The sequence below is a fragment of the Nematolebias whitei genome, chromosome 13, assembly GCF_014905685.2.
Source record: "Nematolebias whitei isolate Nwh7 chromosome 13, NemWhi1, whole genome shotgun sequence".
NCBI lineage: Eukaryota > Metazoa > Chordata > Actinopteri > Cyprinodontiformes > Rivulidae > Nematolebias > Nematolebias whitei.
This window is the reverse complement of record NC_056510.1, coordinates 5,399,757-5,419,819: the sequence shown is the minus strand read 5'-3', so window position 1 is coordinate 5,419,819 and position 20,063 is coordinate 5,399,757. Positions and strand designations below refer to the sequence as shown.

General features: G+C 44.2%; 1 protein-coding gene across 16 annotated transcripts in view; it reads right to left on the bottom strand.

Annotated features, from left to right (window-relative positions):
* Positions 1-1,176: 1,176 nt before the first annotated feature.
* The window catches only part of ttn.2 (titin, tandem duplicate 2), a 202,703-nt gene continuing 183,816 nt past the window's right edge, over positions 1,177-20,063 (bottom strand). For 15 of the 16 annotated variants that reach the window (XM_037686800.1, XM_037686803.1, XM_037686812.1 and 12 more), the window contains 20 exons: positions 19,275-19,416; positions 19,026-19,189; positions 18,634-18,936; positions 17,459-17,740; positions 16,685-17,278; positions 16,273-16,563; positions 15,843-16,142; positions 15,296-15,598; positions 14,894-15,196; positions 14,485-14,753; positions 14,028-14,343; positions 13,281-13,586; positions 12,840-13,139; positions 11,991-12,566; positions 11,550-11,855; positions 10,636-11,018; positions 10,322-10,532; positions 4,391-10,201; positions 4,021-4,308; positions 1,177-2,510 (listed from right to left, as the gene is read on the bottom strand). In XM_037686800.1, coding sequence (XP_037542728.1) covers positions 2,218-2,510; positions 4,021-4,308; positions 4,391-10,201; positions 10,322-10,532; positions 10,636-11,018; positions 11,550-11,855; positions 11,991-12,566; positions 12,840-13,139; positions 13,281-13,586; positions 14,028-14,343; positions 14,485-14,753; positions 14,894-15,196; positions 15,296-15,598; positions 15,843-16,142; positions 16,273-16,563; positions 16,685-17,278; positions 17,459-17,740; positions 18,634-18,936; positions 19,026-19,189; positions 19,275-19,416 — 11,741 coding nt within the window. In that variant the 3' untranslated portion in view covers positions 1,177-2,217. The remainder of the gene's footprint in view (positions 2,511-4,020; positions 4,309-4,390; positions 10,202-10,321; positions 10,533-10,635; positions 11,019-11,549; positions 11,856-11,990; positions 12,567-12,839; positions 13,140-13,280; positions 13,587-14,027; positions 14,344-14,484; positions 14,754-14,893; positions 15,197-15,295; positions 15,599-15,842; positions 16,143-16,272; positions 16,564-16,684; positions 17,279-17,458; positions 17,741-18,633; positions 18,937-19,025; positions 19,190-19,274; positions 19,417-20,063) is intronic. The other variant, XM_037686801.1, reaches the window with a different exon arrangement.

Here is a 20,063-nt window from a genome sequence, read left to right as displayed (position 1 = left end):
CCAAATTGAAAGAAGCAGTTAAAGACGATGGATGAACTAGCTTAAGTAGCATTAATAAAATTAGCATTATCACTAGCAAATGTATTTTTTATAGAAATTTATCATTTTTCTTTAACATCACCAAAAATCTCACTTTTAGTTGTTAAAAGCTCAAATGTGTCCAGATTTAATACATTTCATTCCATCTTAAACTTGTTTATTTCCCGTTTCTTCCATCAACTGTTTGTTTTGAAAGAGTTGCATTGATGATGCAGCTCCATCAGGGAGGTCCAGGCCTCTCCACAGCCTCCTCTTCCAGCTCCTTCTGGGAGGACTCCCAATGTTCCCAGACCAGTTGAGAGATATAGTCTCTCCAGCGTGTCCTGGGTCGTCCCCGTTGTCTCCTCCCAGTTGGACAGGCCCAGAACATGTCCACAGAGCATCCTTACTAGATGTCTGAACCACCTCAACTGGTTCCTCTGGATGTGGAGGAGCAGCGGATTTACTCCGAGTCTCCTGGATAACTGAACTTCTCACCCTATCTCTTAAGGGAGAGTCCATCAATCCTGCGGAGGAAACTCATTTCAACTCCCTGTGTCTGTGACCTTGTTCCTTTGGCCACTACTCAGAGTTCCTGACCATAGGTGAGGGTAGGAACGTAGACTGACCGGTAAACAGCGAGCTTCTTCTTGCTGCTCAGCTCCTCAACATGGAGGACTTTCAAGAGTCCACAATTCTGCAGAAGCTGCATCAATCCATCTGTTGACCTCACACTCCATTCTTCGCTCACTGTGAACAAAACCCCGAGATACTTGGAACTCCTCCACCTGAGGCAGAACATCGATCACCCCCAACCTGGAGAGGACAGTCCACCCTCACTGAGGACCACGGCCTCAGATTTGGAGGTGCTGATTCTCATTCACACTCTGAAGCAAACCTCTTCCCTGAGAGCTGAGGATAATGACGCAGACGAGCCTTCAAGATAATTTGTCTTGCAAAGTTTTGGAACATGTTCAAAATTCAAGCAACAAGATTAAAATCCTTCTGTGACCCCCCCGCAAATGTTTTGGAGATTCCTTCATGAATGTTTGCAACTGCAGAGCAACAACCTCAGGTCGTTCACTCAACGAAACCCGAAGTGTGTTTTAAATGTAATAATTTATAACACACATCAAAGAACTAGGCAGACCCGTTGTGTTGTGCTGATCATCATGCTTTATTAAATCAATAATGGGAGGAAAAAAAAGACTCAAGGAGGCTGCAAAATTAACGCTACAACTCTAACTTTAATCCAACAAAGTGCAGGATGACAACCAAGCAGCTGAACGCAGCCGGAGCTGGTTCGATGCTGTTCGGGTCCTTGGTATCGACCAGCCTGACTGACACGTGGACTTCTAAAAACTAACACGCGAACACACGGCACACCTCCGAGAGGCAGCTCTGCGCCTGGAAACGAGCACCGGGAGGACTCTGCTTTCATGTGATTGGCCAGGTTGATTGCACGACTGAAGAGCTTGAGCCGGCGGTCGTTTGCCAGGAGCAGAGCACAAAACAAAAAGAAACACTTGTGCTCAGGCGGTGCAGGCCGCTCGCACCGTGAGCTCGTCATAAAAACGGCATGACATCGTCAGTCGGGGTGCGAGGTCCAGTCGTCCTGCTTACATGAGGGTAGATGCAAACAGCACTCAGGATCTCACGCTCCTGTTACAATCTTAAAGCACCGCTCTCTCCTTTCTTCTGTTGCAGCGGCGCCTTCATGGTTTTGTCTTCGGTTCGTAACATCAACAGGGAGCCTCTCTACCTGCTGAGGCAATCTTAGACTTCAACTGATCGTTGAGGCACAGAGTTTAGTTTCTCACTTTAACAGGGTATTCGTTCCTGTCGAAACTTTCTCCTGTTAAAACTACAAGTTTCTTTAAGTTTCAGTTTATATTATTGTCATAAATAACAATGCATACATTTCCCATAACCGGTACATTCGGCTATATACATTATGTACATGTCACAGAAAAATGGATCAAACATCCTAAGTCAATGTTATCCAATATGGCACATTTTACATCTTTAGACTTCAGTCTAGTTTGGCAAAAATTAATGTCAAGTTTGGTACAAAAATAGTTCCTATTTACAAGAAAATTCCTGATCTTTTATCAAAGTAAACCACTTTGTTCAATTAATAAATAAAAAGGCATGAAAGGAGGGACAAGGGGACATGTAAAGGATCAGATTTTTTTGTTTTTACACTGATCGAATGCTGATGTGGACAGTCGCTGTGTCAGATCCGAGTTCGTTGGACAGTTTGAGGGTGTAGGCTCCGGCGTCTTCCTGCTTCACGTCAGTGATGATGAGGGTGGTCAAGTCATCAGTGGTCTCAATGTGGAACCGTCCACCGGCGGTCACCTTGATGGTTTTCCCGCCGCGGGACCACTCAATGTTTCTGGCATCACCGGAGAAGGCACAGGCGACTGTTAGGACTTTGCCTGGTTCGACGCTGATGTCCTCTGGCAGAGCTTCGATTCTTGGAGCAGAACCTAAGACCGGCAGGTTACACAGCTGAGTGCACTGAGACAAAGTTTTACACTCAGAAAACAGCGCCACAAAAAAAAGTTAAAATCAACTTGCTTTGTTTGGTTTCGCTACCCTTTTCTAATATTTTACAGCTGTGAGTGTTCAGGTAATGGTGCCAATCCATAACCATTTCAGGACATTCATTACTATTCTGTTGGTTTGTTATTGTGTGAATGCTTATTAAACAGTCACACTATTGTGATCCTGTTTATATTTATTATTCCAGGTTCTCCGTATGTTTTTCAGCATTTTTCTCGCTCCACAATTTTTGTGTTATTTCAACAAATCAAATCGAAACGTTCAGCTCTTTCAGGACAATCATGCTATAACTTCTGGTTTTGGTGCAACTTTAGCTGTTTGAAATATTTAGCCTCTGCTGCTATTTTTTCTCAGAAAATGAACTGAGCTCATTTTACATCCTTCACATCTTTAGATCTGTTTACAACCTTTTACTGCTCCTTTGACATTTTGTCCTGGTTCAGCTTCTTTCGGCTTCCTTGTGCAAATTTAATTTTTTCCAGTTTATTTCAGCTGTTTTGTGCACCTTTCTGCTTTATTCTGCTAACTACAACATTTTTGAGCTTCTTCTGACTTATTTATGGTAATTTCAGCTTGTTTCTGCAAGTTTCAACTATTTCAGCTACTACTTAGCTGTTTATGCTAATTTGAACTTTTTCAGCTAATTCCACATTTTTTGTACTCATTTAAACTTTTCAGCCTAATTCGACAAAAATGTGCTCTCTCCACTTCTGATAATTTAAGCTTATCTCTGCATTTTTGCAGGAAATGCTATTTCTCTAGTTTTTGTTTTTATTTTCACAATGAATTTTGGTTTGCTACCAACTTCAATGAACAAGAAAACAATTTAAACAAAGCAGCCTGATGAGGACTGGTGAGCTCTGATGTTTTGGTAGCAGTACATTAAGGGAAGGGAAGTCTGAGATCGTCATCACTGTATGTTCCCACACAATGGCAAAATTAGTTCTCTGCATTCAACCCATCACACGTGAGATACACTCAGGTGGAGCGGTGGGCAGATATGTAAGAGCCTGGGGAACAATTGGGTTTAGGGATTAAAACTGAGTATTTACCCAGTGGAAAAATGTCTAATTAACCCATAAAAACATCAATATTTTCTTTGCTCAAAAAAATCCAGTCCTGTTTGGATCTTCAGCTCAGACTTCAGAACCATCATTGGTTTAAACTGGTCACAGAAAGTTGGACTTTCCATGACTGAACTGCTGTTTTAACATTTTAAACATTTTTTAACACAGGCTTTTAATGTGGAGTTTCAAGATAAGATTCCGGTCCTGCCACAGCTTAAATTATTAGAAAGGGAAGTTCAAGTTCCTGGTGGGCTCTATAGAAGAAAGTTGATGGATGTTGGAGTTTCAGACAACACGTCTACAGAAATGTTCTGGTTACAGTTTATAATCACTTGACTGATTGTTTCAAAAACTAGATTACTCTTACCTATTGCTCTCAGTGACGATCCTAAATGGGACGTCATCTCTGTGAGGCTGCTGGAGCTCGTGGCGTACGTTTCAGATGCCATGGAGGACATGCTGGACATCGACATGGTCTCAAACTTCATCTCTGCTGCCATGCTGCTGAAGGAGCTTGACTCCATCATAGATGACATCGTCTGGTGGGCAGAGGAAGAAAAGGACGAAGACTCTTCCATTGTGTGGAGTTCTTTCTTCGTCATCATGGATGAGCTCATTGATGAGGATGACTGCTTGTGACTCATCATCGATCCTGCTGAAAGTCACAACATGAAATGGGTCAACTCCAGAAACATTTCTAAGCAATTCATTCAACACATCTGAAGGAAGATTCTCACCTTTGAGTGCCACTTGCTGTTCACGGTAGGCTGTGATCTTCTTATATATAGACTGAAACACCTGCCCCACAAAGGAGAAGGAGGATTTGGATACTCCTCCCTCTGAGGTCATCTCACAGGTGTACTCTCCCTGATCACTTTCTGTCAAGTCATGAATCAGAAGACTGCAGGAGCCCTCAGAGTAGTGCATCTCAAAATGGCTGCTCTGTGAAAGCCGCCTACCACTTACATACCACGTCACCTCCCTGACGCTGCTCTCACAGACGCAGGACATTCTGACCGAACCCTCGCAGGCCTCGGCTGTTAGCTGACTTAAGACTTTGGGAGGTTTGGGAATCGGGGACTTCACAGTCGGAGGAGAGACAACCCTCTTGGGGGACATGATGGGAGGAGGAGATTTCACTCTTGGAGGTGATTTGATTCCCTCTGGCTCAGGAGACTTTAGACCCCTCGGTGATTTGATTCCAGAAGGTTCTGGAGACTTGATGCCTTTCGGTGTTTTGATTCCTGCAGGTTCTGGGGACTTGAGGCCTCTCAGTGTTTTGGTACCTGCAGGCTCTGGAGATTTGAGACCTCGAGGGACTTTTACCTCCTCAGGTTCAGATGACTTCACACTTCCAGGAGGCTTGATTGGTGTTGGTGACTTGAGTCGGGGTTCAGGGGATTTTAGACCACGTGGTGACTTAACTCCTTCTGGTTCTGGAGATTTTACACCAGGAGTTGGAGATTTTAAGCTGCGTGCAGGAGAAGGTGCTGGTGACTCTGGAGATTTCACACTCTTTGAAGATTTAACTTCCTCTGGTTCTGGAGACTTTACACTTGGTGTTGGTGATTTTATGCTTGGGGTAGGAGATGCTAAACTTGGTTCAGGGGACTTAACTGACGGTTCTGGAGATTTTACACTAGGCTCTGGTGACTTCACACTAGGAGTAGGAGAAGTAACAGAGGGAGCAGGCTCTGGTGACTTCACACTAGGAGTAGGAGAAGTAATAGAGGGAGCAGGCTCAGGTGACTTCACACTAGGTGTAGATGTCACAGGTGGCTCAGGGTGTTTGATAGCTTTGACTTCCTCTTTAGGAGGTGGTCTGCAGATTGTCAGAGTGAAGTGAGCCTCCTGTCGACCTGCTGAGTTCTCCACCACCACAATGTAACTGCCTTCATCAGAGGCCTTCACAGAGGAGATCTCCAGGCTAGATTTATACTGGGTTGTGGTGACCTGGATATGTTGCGATGATGCAATAATTCTTCCTTCATGGATCCACGTCACAGTGGGTGCAGGTTCACCATCAATATCACAGGAGAACCTGGCTATCTCACCCTCATTTACAGTCACAGACTGAGGCTTTGTCAGGATCTTTGCTGGAACAGAAGGTTTCTCTTTGTGAACAGTAACTTGGTCAGCAACAGCAGTAGATGATGATGATTTCAGTTTAGCTTCGGATGTGATGTGTTTCTCAGACAAAGAGAACTTCTCTGATGAATATGAAGAACTTGATGAGAGGTATTCAGCTGAGGCGTACTTGATAGAGGAGTCATACCTCTCAGCAGAGGAGAACCTCTCAGAAGAATCACCAAATCTTTCACGTGTAACGACCTCGTGTGTCTCGGTTAGCTTTGACTTGCTCTCTTTCACATCAAGGTGCGTTTGGGAGGTGTAACCAGTTTTAAAATGTGTGGTGTGATAATGGTCAATTCGAGAGACTTCAGGGACATGAGCTTTAGGAACTTCCTCATCCCTGCGGCGTGAAGAGAATGTGGTGTAGCCACCACTGGACACTTCCAGAGTGGCATAGTCTGATGCTTCTCCCTTGGAGTTAGAGCACACACAACGGTACATGCCGCTGTCCTCTTCCTGACAGTCCAGGATAGTGATTGATAAAACACCGCTCATATTTGAGAATATGTATTTTTCACTGCTTTCTGAAATCTCAGTTCCATTGTGAAGCCAGCTGACTTCAGCCTCTGGCTTTGCTTGGATGTTCAAGGTAAATTTGGTGTCTTGGCCAACTGGGATTCGGTGAGAGCGCATCCTAACAGTTACACGGGGCGCATGGTCCAAGCTGAAAGGTGTTTGACTAACGACCTGGTATTTCCTTTCAGATGTCAGAGCTGCTTTTCTAGCTTCATAGCGGGACATAATGTCAAAGCGAGCTGAACGATCAAACCTGGAGGAGGAGCGAGATGACCTCTCCACTGACTTTATGGGACTGGGGGAACGAGGGCGGGTTCTCTCTGGGGTTGGGGACCTCCTCTCCACAACTACTCCCTCTACTTCCACAGGAGGCCGGGCACGTGGGGGTCTGATCAGCTCTGAGACTGGACGCATTAACTCGATGTAAGTAGGAGACAAAGACCTTCTCCTTCTCATAAACTGAGATATGGTACGTTTCTTCTTTGTCTCGGTTACTTCAGCTGCCTCATGTCTGACCTCCAGCCTCCTCTCCTCATGTTCCAGGGCATGTCTTTGGACACGGACAGGGCTGCCAGTAGGAGAGGCTGAAAATCCAAGCTCCAGCTCATCCTCCAACATCAGTCTCTCTTCCTCTGTTTTCCTCATGGTGAGGTAGTCATCCACAGGCATCAGCAACTCTTCATCACTGAGGTCACCCAGAGATCTCCTTCTAGATTTGAAGGAGGCTTCAGACTCAGCAGAGGGTGAGCGACGTGCAGGTCTGACAGTCTCTAAATCATCCAGCGTGAGTTTGGGAATACGCCACCTTGGTCTGTACTGGTCTGTGATCCTGGGTAAGGGCATGACGTAGAACTGCTCCCACCTGGACAGGCGGATACGTCTCTGCCTTCTCTGCACAATCCTCTCAGTTCTTTCTGGAACCTCATACTGATCTCTCAGCTTACGATACCACTTCATGTCAGACAGTGGCACAAACTGCTTGATGGCTTTGTCCTCATCCAGAGCTTTGGGATCATGAATCACAGGCTCCGGAATCTCATAGGGCAAGAAAATTCTTCTCTCCTCCTCCAGCTTCTTGGTTTCTGTCTTCTCCACTGTGATGTCAAACTCACCCTCAATGTTCTTGGTACTCACTGCAGGTTTGTACACTTCTGCAGCAAATTTGAGAGCTTCCTGTGCTGTTGGGTTAAGAGGCACAAGCTCCTCAGTAGCAGCAATGTGCTGAGCCATTTTGTTGGTCTTTTCTATTTGTTTCTGTACATGTTTGTACTTTTCCTCCTCACTCTTGTACTCTCGTCTTGTGTAAGTAAGGCGTTCCACCTTTAGTACAGCTTGGCAGCATGCTGAGCCAGCAGAGTTGATTGCAGTAACTTTGTACACACCAGCATCCTCCATCAGAGTCTCTCTGATGTGAAGGACATGGTAATCAATGTCCTCTTGTATGACAACAACTTTAGGACCAAACTGTAGTGGTTGGCCATCCTTTTCCCATTTTAGATTTGGGCTCGGGACTCCTGAAACTCTGAGCTCAAAGCGTACACTTTCTCCCTCTACACAGTCAACATTAGCAAGCAGACGTTTGAACATGGGCCTCATGGTGTCCTCTGTAACAGGATGAGGTATCACATTGAGACGAGCCTTGCAACTGTCTTCTCCAAACTTGTTGTGGGCCATGACTGTATATTCAGCATCATCACTCGTGTCCAGGTTGTGAATCAGGAGCTGGTATAGACCCTTATCGCTGGTGAATGTGTACTTGCTGTCGTCATCCTTGAGTCGTTCTCCATTTTTGAGCCATGACACATGAGGCTCTGGGTGGACCGTAATGGTGACACCAAATCGCACATCTTCACCAATGTAAGCAGTGCGGTTGTAGAGAGGCAGCGTGAACTCTGGTGGTCTCTGTAGGAGTTTAGTTTTGTCAACTCTCCTCCTCAGTTTTTTGATGGTGCGACTCATGTAGTGTTCTCTGATGCTCCTCACAGTTTCAACAAAGAGTTCTCCATAAGCACTGTCTTCTCCATCATCACTCACCACTTTGCATCTATAGACACCGTCATCACCCTCTTCAATGTCCTTTACATAAATGCTGGCAAAACCATTACTGTAAGAAATCTCATACTTTGGACTTGGATGTAACTGACGGTTACCAAAGTACCATGAGACCTGAGTGCTTTTGTCATAGTTAACAAGGCTACAGGTGAATCTGACATGGCCACCTTCCTCAGCTGAGCCATGCATGACAGGGCCAGCACGGAGGCCATGATACTCAGTTCCAATTTTCACTTTACCAACATCCAAACCTCGCTGGTTCCTGAAGGCACCTCCAAATGCCACACGGGCAGCTGAGACTATCGTATCAGTCTTCTTCACCAGAGACTGATAATATCTTCTGTGTCTCAGTGTCCTGATAACCTTGTTGCTGACATTCACAATCTTCATCTTGAGCCATGGGTGCTCCAGAGCCTCATGAGCAGTCATACGGAGCTTTTGGTCTTTGACTAGAAGTCTGTCTATAAAGTCCATAGCCTCCAGGCTGATGTCTTTAAATGCTTCCCTTTCAAAGATGTACTCACAGTTAGATGTGTTTTCAATTATCTTTGTTGTGGACTCAGCAGCAAATGGATTAAGGCCACTAAGTAGAACATATGCCAAAACACCAACAGACCACATGTCAGTGGCTGTTGTGACCAGATCATGGCGGTGAACTTCTGGGGCATAGTACTCTGGAGCAGAGAACAGCATTCTGATGTTCTCTCCTGGTATCAGCAACCTAGACTGGCCCATCTCAATAATCTTGATGTTTGTACTTCTCCTGGTGGTGTAGACAATGTTATCTGGGCGGATATCAAAGTGGCCAAAGTTCTGGCTGTGCAGGAACTTGAGAGCAGAGCAGACTTGTCTCAGGTAGCGGACAATCTCCTGCTCTGAGAGCTCAAAGTTGCTGGTGCCAAGACGTTCGAAGATGTCAACTCCAGAGATGAACTCAAAGATTAGTATGATTTCCTCCATGCTTTCAAAGTATTCATGCAGGTAGATAATGTTTTTGTGTCTTGCAACATTAAGGGCTTCTATTTCCCTAAGAACCAACTCACGATCAGTTCCTTTAACTTTGATGAATTTGGCCATGAAGGTCTTCTTTGTGGCGATCTCCACGCAGCGGTGAACCACTCCAAACTGACAGCGAGCAAGCTCCTCTGAGATGATGTATTTGGAGGACAGCTCCTTTACCTTATAGAAAAGAGCCTCCTCTTTGGTTATCTCTCTAGTTTCATCCACTTCCTCATCATAATTCCTGATCACAGACTTGTCTTCCTTTGTGGTAATGGGTTCAGTCGGCATAGAAGGAGGACTCAGGCCAAACTGGTTCTCTGCTATAATACGGAACTGGTATTTGGTTTTTCCAAATATGTTGATGATGGTGATACTGCATTCATCAGTGTGACCAGCACGGATCCACCTATCTGCTGTGGTTGGACACTTCTCAACAATGTATCCAATAATATCGCTGCCACCATCACTTGCAGGAGGTTCCCAGGTCAAGGTAATAGAATCTCGGGTAATGTCACTGACTACGAGTCCTTTTGGAGCATCAGGAATGTCTGCCACATTTACTTCAATGGTTTGCTTGTCTGTTCCAAATCTGTTTTTGGCAGTAATAATGTAGTAGCCAGTGTCCCTCCTCTCTACTCCCTTCTGGAACACCAAAGAGGTGAAAGATCTAGTAGTGATGACTTGGTGATAAAGAGAGTTAGACAGGATCTCCTGACCCTTCTGCCAAGTGACTGCTGGCTCAGGCTTTCCAGAGATGGGGATCTTGATGGTGACATGATCTCCACGCACAGCCTGAACTGCTCCCATTCCCTGGAGCTCTTTAGGCAGGTGGATCTTTGCAGGGACTGAAATTTAGGGGAAGACAAAACATTAAATTCATAAAACTATTTAATTATAACTTGTCAGAAACTACTTCATAGTTCTAGGAATAATGTGCAACAGTAAATCCAAAATGTCTTTAATACCTTCCACCTCCAGGTTTGCTGTTGTAGAGATAGATCCTGAGGGGTTGGTTGCTCTGACTTGATATACTGAGGCATCGCTCTCATCAGCAGCAGTGATGACAAGCTGGTAATAGCCACCCTTGAACTCAAGGGCTTTTATTTTTGTTCCATCTGCCAAAATCTCCTTTCCACTGCGATACCATTTGACTACAGGCTTTGGATGACCCACAACCTTATCAGAGGAAAATATATTGATTAAAATGCATTTTAAACAAGAAGAAAAAACATGAAGCCGATGTGTTTAATAAAAAAGAAATTATGTTTGTATGAGGTACCTTTGTAACAAAAGTGGCATTGGCGTGGTATTTGACAGTCATGTCTCTGATCTCCTCCCTGAATGCAGGAGCACGAGGGGCCTGTTCAGACTTGGGTATGATTGGTGCGGAGATCTCACTCCAGTCACTCTCACCACCCATGTTTGCACATTTCACACGGAACTCGTATTCAAAGCCCTCAATCAAGCCTTGGACTTCGAAGCTTGTCTCAACAATCTTCTTTGTTGTCACAGACATCCACTTGTTCTGCTTTTTCTCACGTTTCTCAAGGTAGTAACTGATGATTTTCGCTCCACCGTCACTGCTTGGAGGCTTCCAGCAAACGACACAGGAGTCTTTGGTGGAGCTGATAGTGAAGGGCTGCTGTGGAATTCCAGGTTTTTCTGAAAATAAAAAAACAGTAAATGCCATTATGTATCTTTAATCTTGTCTGTGTTGATTACTCTCGGGGATATTTTTGGTCAAAATTTATGGATGTTTTATTATTATGGCTGAGAACATTCTTCTCCTCTACCCTGAGAACAAGAAGCCCAAAAGCCAAAACCGTCTCCCAAGACACAATCTTATCTTTGCCCATGAACCACGTTTGTGTAAATAGAGAGTGTGTGTAAGGAGAATGCAGCTGGCTTCAAGGACACCTGAACTCTGTGAACTCTGAGTTGAGAGGAGTATAAAAGTGAGCTGTGACTGGTTTTCATGTGTATAAATCTGTTGTATGTATGTGATATATGTATATTTATGTAACCTCTCCTGAAATTTGACCTTGCGAGTATAAATACCAGTTAAATATCTTCTCCTGCCTTTGAGTGTGTTTCTTTTGGGTAAACAACATTAGTGAGGGATATTTTCTCAAACAATTCCAAAATTCCAAACTGAAAAACAAGATACAGTATTTAAGATTATCAGGGCGTTACCATATGGACTCTTGATGATGACCACTGATGGGATCTCTAGAGGCTCACTGACTCCATACTGGTTCTGGCTAGAGACTCTGAAGTAGTAGCCAGCATTTTCTGTCAGGTTGGGGACACGGCAGGTGGTGCCCGAGATCGAAGAGGACACCAGGTGCCACTGTTCACCTTCTTTGGCCTCACGTTTTTCCACAATGTAGTTGGTGATCACAGACCCACCGTCATCCTTGGGAACCTTCCAGCTGATCCCAACTGAGCTCTTCAGTAGGGCATCAACAATGAGAGGGCCCTCAGGGATACAAGGTTTGTCTGGAAACCACAAAGGAGAGTCAATAAGAGCTCAGAAGGTTTTAGCTGCTTTCAGTGAATCAGAAAAAAATCAAAAATCTTTCCGTTACAATGAGAATTTGTATTAAATTTGTGTTCATTGCAGCATGCTTTTACCTTGGATTTCAACTCTTAGCACAGTGTCGATGGTTCCAAACACATTGCTAAGTTGCACCTTGTAGCGACCAGCGTTAGTTTTTCTCTGGACGTTTCTCACCACTAGATGAGTATAGCTTTCTGTGTTTTCGATTATCACATTCTCAGAAGCATTCAGAGGTTTCTTGCCATAGAACCACATAATCTGTGGGATTGGACGACCAATGTAGACTACATGGAGACGAAGGCTAGTACCAGCCCCAGCAAAATACTTCTCCTTCAGAGGGAAACCAGGGTGGAACTGAGGTGGTGCCTGCAAACGCAGTTTGCCACTAGTCTCTATCTCACCAGCCTCATTGACAGCCCTGCAGGTATACAGGCCCTCATCTTCTTGCTCCTCTGTCAGGATGATCAGGGAGTGGTTACGGCCATCTGAGCTCATTTTGTACTTGCGGCTCTGGATTAGCTCCTTGCCATAGCGATACCACTTAATCTCAGGCAAAGGTCTGCCTACAATTCCACAGGTTAGGGTGCCAGATGTGCCAAGCTTTGTGGTTACATCTTCAATCTCTTCCTTCAGAGCTGGAGCTTCACCAACTGCAGAAAAACAAATTTGATTAAATATCCTGATGCATGCTCAATAATCCAGGTAGAAAAATCTAAAAGACTGAGGAAGTCTCTCGGATGAGAGACGAAACGTTTCTACATTTTTTTGTTGTTTTGCTTTGTTTGTTTTTTTGAATGTCCAGAGGACCAGATTTAACTTTTTTAAATTTGATTAAAATCATTGTGAAAGTAGCATTTTGGCTGTAATAATTCCTGGAATTAGCTCCGTTTGTTAGGTAATGTCTGCACTTAGCAGCAGCTCACCACTCAGTTTGGTCTTGATGCCCATAGGTGTACGACGAGGTCGGCTAAGTCCCGTCTCATTCTCAGCGAAGATTCTGAACTCATACTCAGTAGCCTCCATCAAGCCGCCCATGGTGAACTGACGATCCTTGGAGCGCTCCTTGTTGCATTTCTTCCAGGCGCTCTCTCCGGCCTCCCTGTACTCAACCCAGTAACCCAAGATCTCTTTTCCACCATCATGCTCAGGCCTGAGCCAGTGAATGGTGATGCTGTCTTTGGTGACGGAGACAATGTCAATATCTCCTGGTTGGCTGGGTTTATCTACATGAGAAACAAATAGCAAGAGGTAATACTTTTAGTAAAAGTTTTTTTTTAACATGATGTAAAGTTTGTTCTAGAGTTAATCCCTGCTCAGTTTTATCTCTATTCAATGGAAAATAAGCATCAAGAGATAATACACACCAAATGGATCTTTGCAGACCACGGGATCTGAAGCAGGACCAGGTTCACTCTGCCCAATGTCATTTTGAGCTACTACTCTGAACATGTACTCTGCACTGGGTATAAGACCAGTCACATTGAACATGGTGGTGGTGATGTGGGTCTTGTTGTGACGGACCCATTTTTCTGTTGAAACCTCCCTTCGTTCAACATAGTATCCTGTTACACGAGAGCCACCATCGTCCCGGGGCCTGGCCCAGGACAGAGACACTGTGGTCTTGGTGACATCCATGATCTCTGGTGGGTTGCTGGGAGGTTCGGGTGGACCTGTAATGAAGAATGTTGTTAGTGAAACCAAAACGGAACCTCTTTGTATAGATCAGAGTTACAGATGTATGATGTGTGTAGTATAAATCTTATTGCTGGTGAAGATTCCCAGTCATCCAGGTCATGATCAATCCAAAAAAGGATTAAAATACAATAACTGGACTTCTACTCTTAAGCTGAAGATGTTTCTCTTCCCATCAGGGAGGCTTTATCAATTCCAAAAAAGTCTGGAGTGGGTGGCGTTCCAAGCTCTAAGCAGTTCTATAAAGCTTGGAACTCCACACACTCCAGATATTTTAGAATTCATAAAGCCCGGATGGGAAATGTCTTCAGATCCAGAATAGATTCAGAATAGAAGTCCAGTTGTTTCTGTTTTTTTAATTTATAAATCTTATTACACAAGAACTTTTAGACAACTTTAACTTTATGAAGCCTACTTACAAAGAGGTGTCTTTGGTAGAACTGATTCTTCTGACTTGAGAGATCTGCTAACACCAAACTGGTTCTCAGCAAAAACTCTGAAGTGGTACTCTACATTCTCCTTCAGACCTTTCACCACCAGAGAGGTCTCTGTTACCCTGGCATCCACTGTATACCAGGCAGCCTTTGGTACTTCCCGTCTTTCCACAATGTAACCAAGGATGTCAGATCCACCATCGTCTGAAGGTGGTCTCCAACTAACCCGGACTGATCTGGCCTGAATGTCGTCAAATTCCAGCGGTCCCTCTGGGGCATCAGGACGACCAATCACTTTGACCTGGAGATGGAAGACACGAAGAATGTCAAGTAAATAAAAAAAAACAACAACATGATTTATTTATTTTTTTAAAACTGACACTTAAGGAACATTTTCTTTCTTTGTATTCCTGCTTTCACTGAATCTGCCAAATATGCTCACCTTGATGTAGACGGCCTTCCTTCCACATTTGTTTTCCAGCACTAAGTCGTAGGTACCAGTATCGTCTTTGTGTGCCTCTTTGATGACCAGCTCAGTGATGTCGTCATGGGTAGCAATCATAGCACGATGGGAGATGTCGTGACCGTCTTTGGTCCACTTCACTGTCGGGACAGGTTTACCCTTAATGGGTACAGACAGATGGATGACTCCACCTTGTCGCACCACGTAGCCTTCCTCGTATTTATGATCAAGCTCAAAGTCAGGATAACCTGAAAAAGACACACATTTGATTTGTATGGCAAATGAGTCTTCCAGAAAGTAGAAAAATGTTCTATTAGTAAGATAATGGAATATATTAATTCAAAATGAATGTATTTTTTCTGTAAATTGTGTAAACTTGTTCTCCTACCAAGCATCTCCTGGACTTTAACCACTCCAGGGATCTCTGCAGATTCTCCGGCACCACCAGCATTGCAGGCCGTGACCCTGAACTTGTATTCTGCACCCTGGGGCATATGGGTGAGGGTGTACTCGCACATCTTGGTGGGTGTGGTGTTGCACAGGGTCCATTCAACCTGGTCAACCTTCTGCATCTCAATAAAATAGCCAGTAACAACAGATCCACCCTCTTCTTCTGGTGGCATCCAGGCCAAAGAGACTGAAGTCCTTGTGGTGTCTGTAACTCTAGGCTGAACTGGAGGACCTGGAGGTTCTGTTTAATAGCATGGAAATAATCTGTTATCATATTCTATTCTTTCTTGTATGATTATTTTAAAGCAAACGATAATAAACTGAATGTAGTATCACATACCAATGGGGTCCATGGCAACAGTGATGGCAGAACATTCACTGGGTTTGCCATTTCCTCTGGAGTTGATGGCAGTGATACGGAACTCATATTCCAGGCCTTCAACCAGTCCAGAAGAACGGTACCGGGTCATGGTAACAGGATTCTTATTGATTCTCAGCCACCTGTCGGAACGGGCCTCTTTACGTTCTATAATGTAGCCGGCAATGGTGGAGCCACCATTGTCCTCGGGTGCATGCCAGGTCAGGGTCATGCCCTCGTGGGTGACATCAATCACTTCTGGCTGGCTTGGAGGTCCAGGGATGGCTAATAAAAAGACATTTCAGTTACAGATTTGGAAAAGGAACTACTAATAGAATAAATAGTTTTTACCTTCCCACAAAATTAGAATAATTTATGTATATGCCATGTTTTCTGTGCATTTAACTGATCAATAATAACTGTACAAATATAGTGCAGAACATCTTAAATTAATTTGTTGTTAAACTTTAAATAAATATTTACATGACTCGAAATATGTAAATGCAGAACTAAAATGTGATGGACTCACTTTTGGGGCTCTTGCATTCCACCACCTCTGACTGCAGGAAGCCACCAACACCAAAGCGATTCATGGCAGCAACACGGAACACATACTCTGTTCCCTCAGAGAGCCTGGTGAACTTGAAGCAAGGTCTTGTCACCGATTCTGAGACAGTGGTCCAGCCTGGATGGTGGGCATTACGCTGTTCCACCACGTAGCCGCTGACGCTAGCACCACCATCCTTCTCTGGAGATCCCCAGCTAACGGTCACTGATACGCCATCAACCTCCTCAATCTTCACTGGACCAACTGGGATACCAGGTTTGTCTGTACAGAAACATAACAATACTTAAAACACCTGAAAATTGGAGCAAATTGTGTGGTTTAACAAATGCTCCTTATAGATTTAGCTCTCTAATCATTATAATTTAATGTTGTTTGCAGGAAGTCTTCTTACCAAGGATGATGATCTTGATGACCTCAGTTGCCATGCCTATGGTGTTTTTCACTTCTAGCATGTAGTCTCCAGTGTCATGGATGGTGGTGTCACGAATGAGAAGGTGGGTGAATTTGCCGTTACTTTCAATCTTGATGCGGTCCAGGCTGTCCTTCAGCTTAGCACCACCAAAGTACCAGGAGCAGACCGGTTGTGGTTTGGCCTTTATGGGTATGTTTAGATCGATAGGTTTGCCCCGATGCACATGGACAACCTTCTGAGGGATGCTAGTCATATCAATCTTGGGCATCACTGAAAGAAAAAATGTTTATAGTTTAATGTCAAAACATCATAGTTTTGTGATTTATATAGTATAGTTTAGAGATTTCCTGAGTTTGATGAGGAGATAATTTGTAAAGCTGTAATGACTCACCCTTGATCTCCTGAATTGTGACCGGTGTTATGATGTCCATGGGCTCACTGGTTCCCCTGCTATTGGTGGCACGGATCCTGAACAGGTACTGGTCATTCTCTGTCAGGGACTGGATGGTGTGTTGGGATGCTGAGGCTTTGACTGTGGCCACAGTACTCCACCTGTCAGAGCCAACTTTGCAGGCTTCTATAATGTAGCCTGTCAGCCTACTTCCACCATCGTGCAATGGTTTATCCCAGTGCAGAGTCACGGAGGACTTGGTAATGTCAATAACATGAAGGTCCATGGGCACTGATGGTACTTCACACACCAAGACAGGTTCTGTTGTCTCACAGGGCTCACCAACACCATAAATGTTCTCAGGCAGGACTCTGAAGAAGTAGTGCACACCTTCTTCTAAGCCTGTGATCCTGAACAAAGTTTTCCTGCACTCAGTAGTGACGGTCTTGTATGACTTCATGTTGGCTTCACGCTTCTCCACAATGTAGTTGCTGACATGAGCGCCTCCATCAATTGTTGGAACATCCCAGGTGATCACGACAGATTCCTTAGTGTAGTCCTTCACCCGGACTGAACCTGGAGGACCAGGAGTATCTGAAAAAGACACAAAAGGAGAAAAAATATATTTATGTGTTCAATCATTTTCCCAATCATAATCGAAGATGAGTTAATCACTGTGATGACGGAAAAATAATTAAAGTTTTATCTGTATTTATTTATCAAATCAATTTATCAATATTACTTGATAAATTCTAGAACCCTCATTGAACATACCGTAGACTTTAACCAGGATGGTGGCAGTCTTCTTGCCAGTTGGATTCTCTGCCTCCACAACATATTTTCCAGAGTCATAGCGATTGACCTTCTCCACAGTGAGTGCTGTGTAACTTTCAGTGGTCTCGATGTAGCCACGGGTCTGCAGCTCCACGCCCGTCTTTCTCCAGGCGATCACTGGTATTGGTCGGCCAGAAACGAACACGAGCAGACGCAAGGTACCTCCGGCTCTCAGACATACAGTTTTCTTCAAGTCATCAGCCAGCTCCAGGTCAGGCATTTCTGAACAGATGAAGCACAGCAGGAGGCCACTTTACTAAGACTTTGAACACTGACAAAATGGAAAGAGGTTATATAACAGTTACAAGCGGTACGCCGATGTCCCCCGAGTCTGAAGGATTTGAAAAGTGAATGTTTAGGAATGTTAGGAGTTACAGTGTGGAGAAGAACATAGGGATTTTTTTTTGTTCAAGGCAGAGCACGTGACAAATCCTGGAGTGTGGAGGGTGACATTTATCCACCACCAGGTGCAAGGGGGTGGCCAATGGTGGCCTTGGCCCCCATAGATTAATCTTCAGCTACCCGAATCACTCGATGAAACTATACTTTTAAGAACAAAAAAGGTTAAATCGTGTCATCTGGAACAGTTTCTTTTAAGTGAGAAACGTTTCGTTCCCCAATGTATACTTTGGGGAAAATATTTATATACTAGGACTTCTTCAGTCTACAGCCTACCAACCAGATTGGTTCCATAGTTAGCCTTCACTGCTGTGTTTCAAGCCAACCTCCAGTTGGAATCTCAAAAGTAGGCTTTTAACACACTCGTCCAAAACAATCAATCATCATGTAAAACAATTGGTGTTTTAGGCCAGATGGCCAACTTGCTACTCACAGAAACAGCCTGAGGATAACCAAGGCCAAAGTGGTTCAGAAAAAGGGTTATACAGTCATATATATAAAAGGGTATACTTTTAAGTATTATGAAAACTTTTCAATTCAATTCAGTTTATTTATATTGCGCCAAGTCACAACAGAATCCGTGTCAGGGCACTGCACAACAAAAACATTCACATAAATTAGAAAGCCAGTAAAAGTTCTCTATCTAAGGAAGCCAGCAGATTGTGTTGAATCTTCACGTATTGAGATTTCTGTAATGAATAGAAGGGCCTACTCACCAATTCTCTCCAGTGCCTCGACCTGTGCACTGGCTTCACTGAACTCTCCGGTACCGCTGCTGTTGGTGGCGGCCACTCTGAACTGGTACTTCTTATTCGCTGCCAGTCCGGCAGCTACATATTCGTTGGTCTTTAGAGGCTTAGAGGTGGCACGGTACCACTGCTCAGAGCCCTCCTCTAGGATTTCTACTACATAGCCAGAAACGTCGGATCCACCGTCGTACATGGGTCGGGTCCAGATCATGCTGATGCTGTGCTTTGTGGTGTCAGTGATGCGAGGCACTGATGGAGCAGCTGGGGTGTCTGACGAAAACAAACATCATTTTGGTATTTGATTCACTGAAAACTAATGTTTGGAGATAGTAATAACAGGAAGAAGAAAAGACCCTTACATGTGGGGTCTTTACAGAGAATGTAGGGAGTGGCGTCACTCGGCTGGCTGTCTCCAGCAGCATTGACAGCTGTCACTCTAAACTGGTACTCGCTTCCTTCAAGCAGGCCTGTGATCTTCAGACGGGTGTCATAGATGGTGTAGGTCTTGTTCACCCGAGTCCATCTGGTTTAACGAACAAGACAAATTAAAACTGTTTCTAACGTAACAAGGTGAAAACTGGTTCAAGTCCTTTTGAACCGGTTCTGACCTGGTGCTGCTTTTCTCTCGTTTTTCCACGATGTAGGTTTTGATTTCGTTGCCTCCGTCGCTTTCAGGCTTCAGCCACTCGATGATGATGTGCTCCTTTGCTACAGCTGTGGTCTCCGGAGTGCCCGGCTGGGATGGAACAGCTGGAAAAAGATGGAAACGGCAGTCTTAACTGAGAAATTGTTCCCAAAGGAGATTAACTTTTGAAACTGTGAGTGAACATTTTTATTTTGTTTATGATTCCAAAGAACCTTTGGAATATAAGAGCTTTTCTTATGGCTCTGATGTTCATGTACGCATTGATCATGAGAGCCTCTGAGAGGCTGCCTGACTTGTGGTCATAATCTGCATGAACCACGAGCCCCAGAGTTATACAAAACCCATGATCCATTTGGTTTGGGCCACAACTTCTACAGAACCACTAAATTCTGTTGTAAATATAACCTTCTAAATGGCAAATCTATGATTTCATAGATTTTGATTACTTTTATTTTTCTTTTATCAGTCACTACAAAAGATGGATAATTAATTTTATTCTTGAGTCTACAATCCTTCTGTATGTTTTTAAATCTCTGAACAGTTCTGCCCCCTCCTATCTCGCTGATCTGCTGCAGCCATATGTCCCATAGCAGACCAGATGCTTTTATTGGTTCCAGGCGCTCATTTTAAGCTCAGAGATGACAGAGTCTTCTCTGTTGCAGGCCCAAAACTGTGGAATCCCTGGCTTTTGACTCTGTACGAGTTGATTTTAACTTGTCTGTATTTTATAATGTTAGTCTTTTAGTTCTTA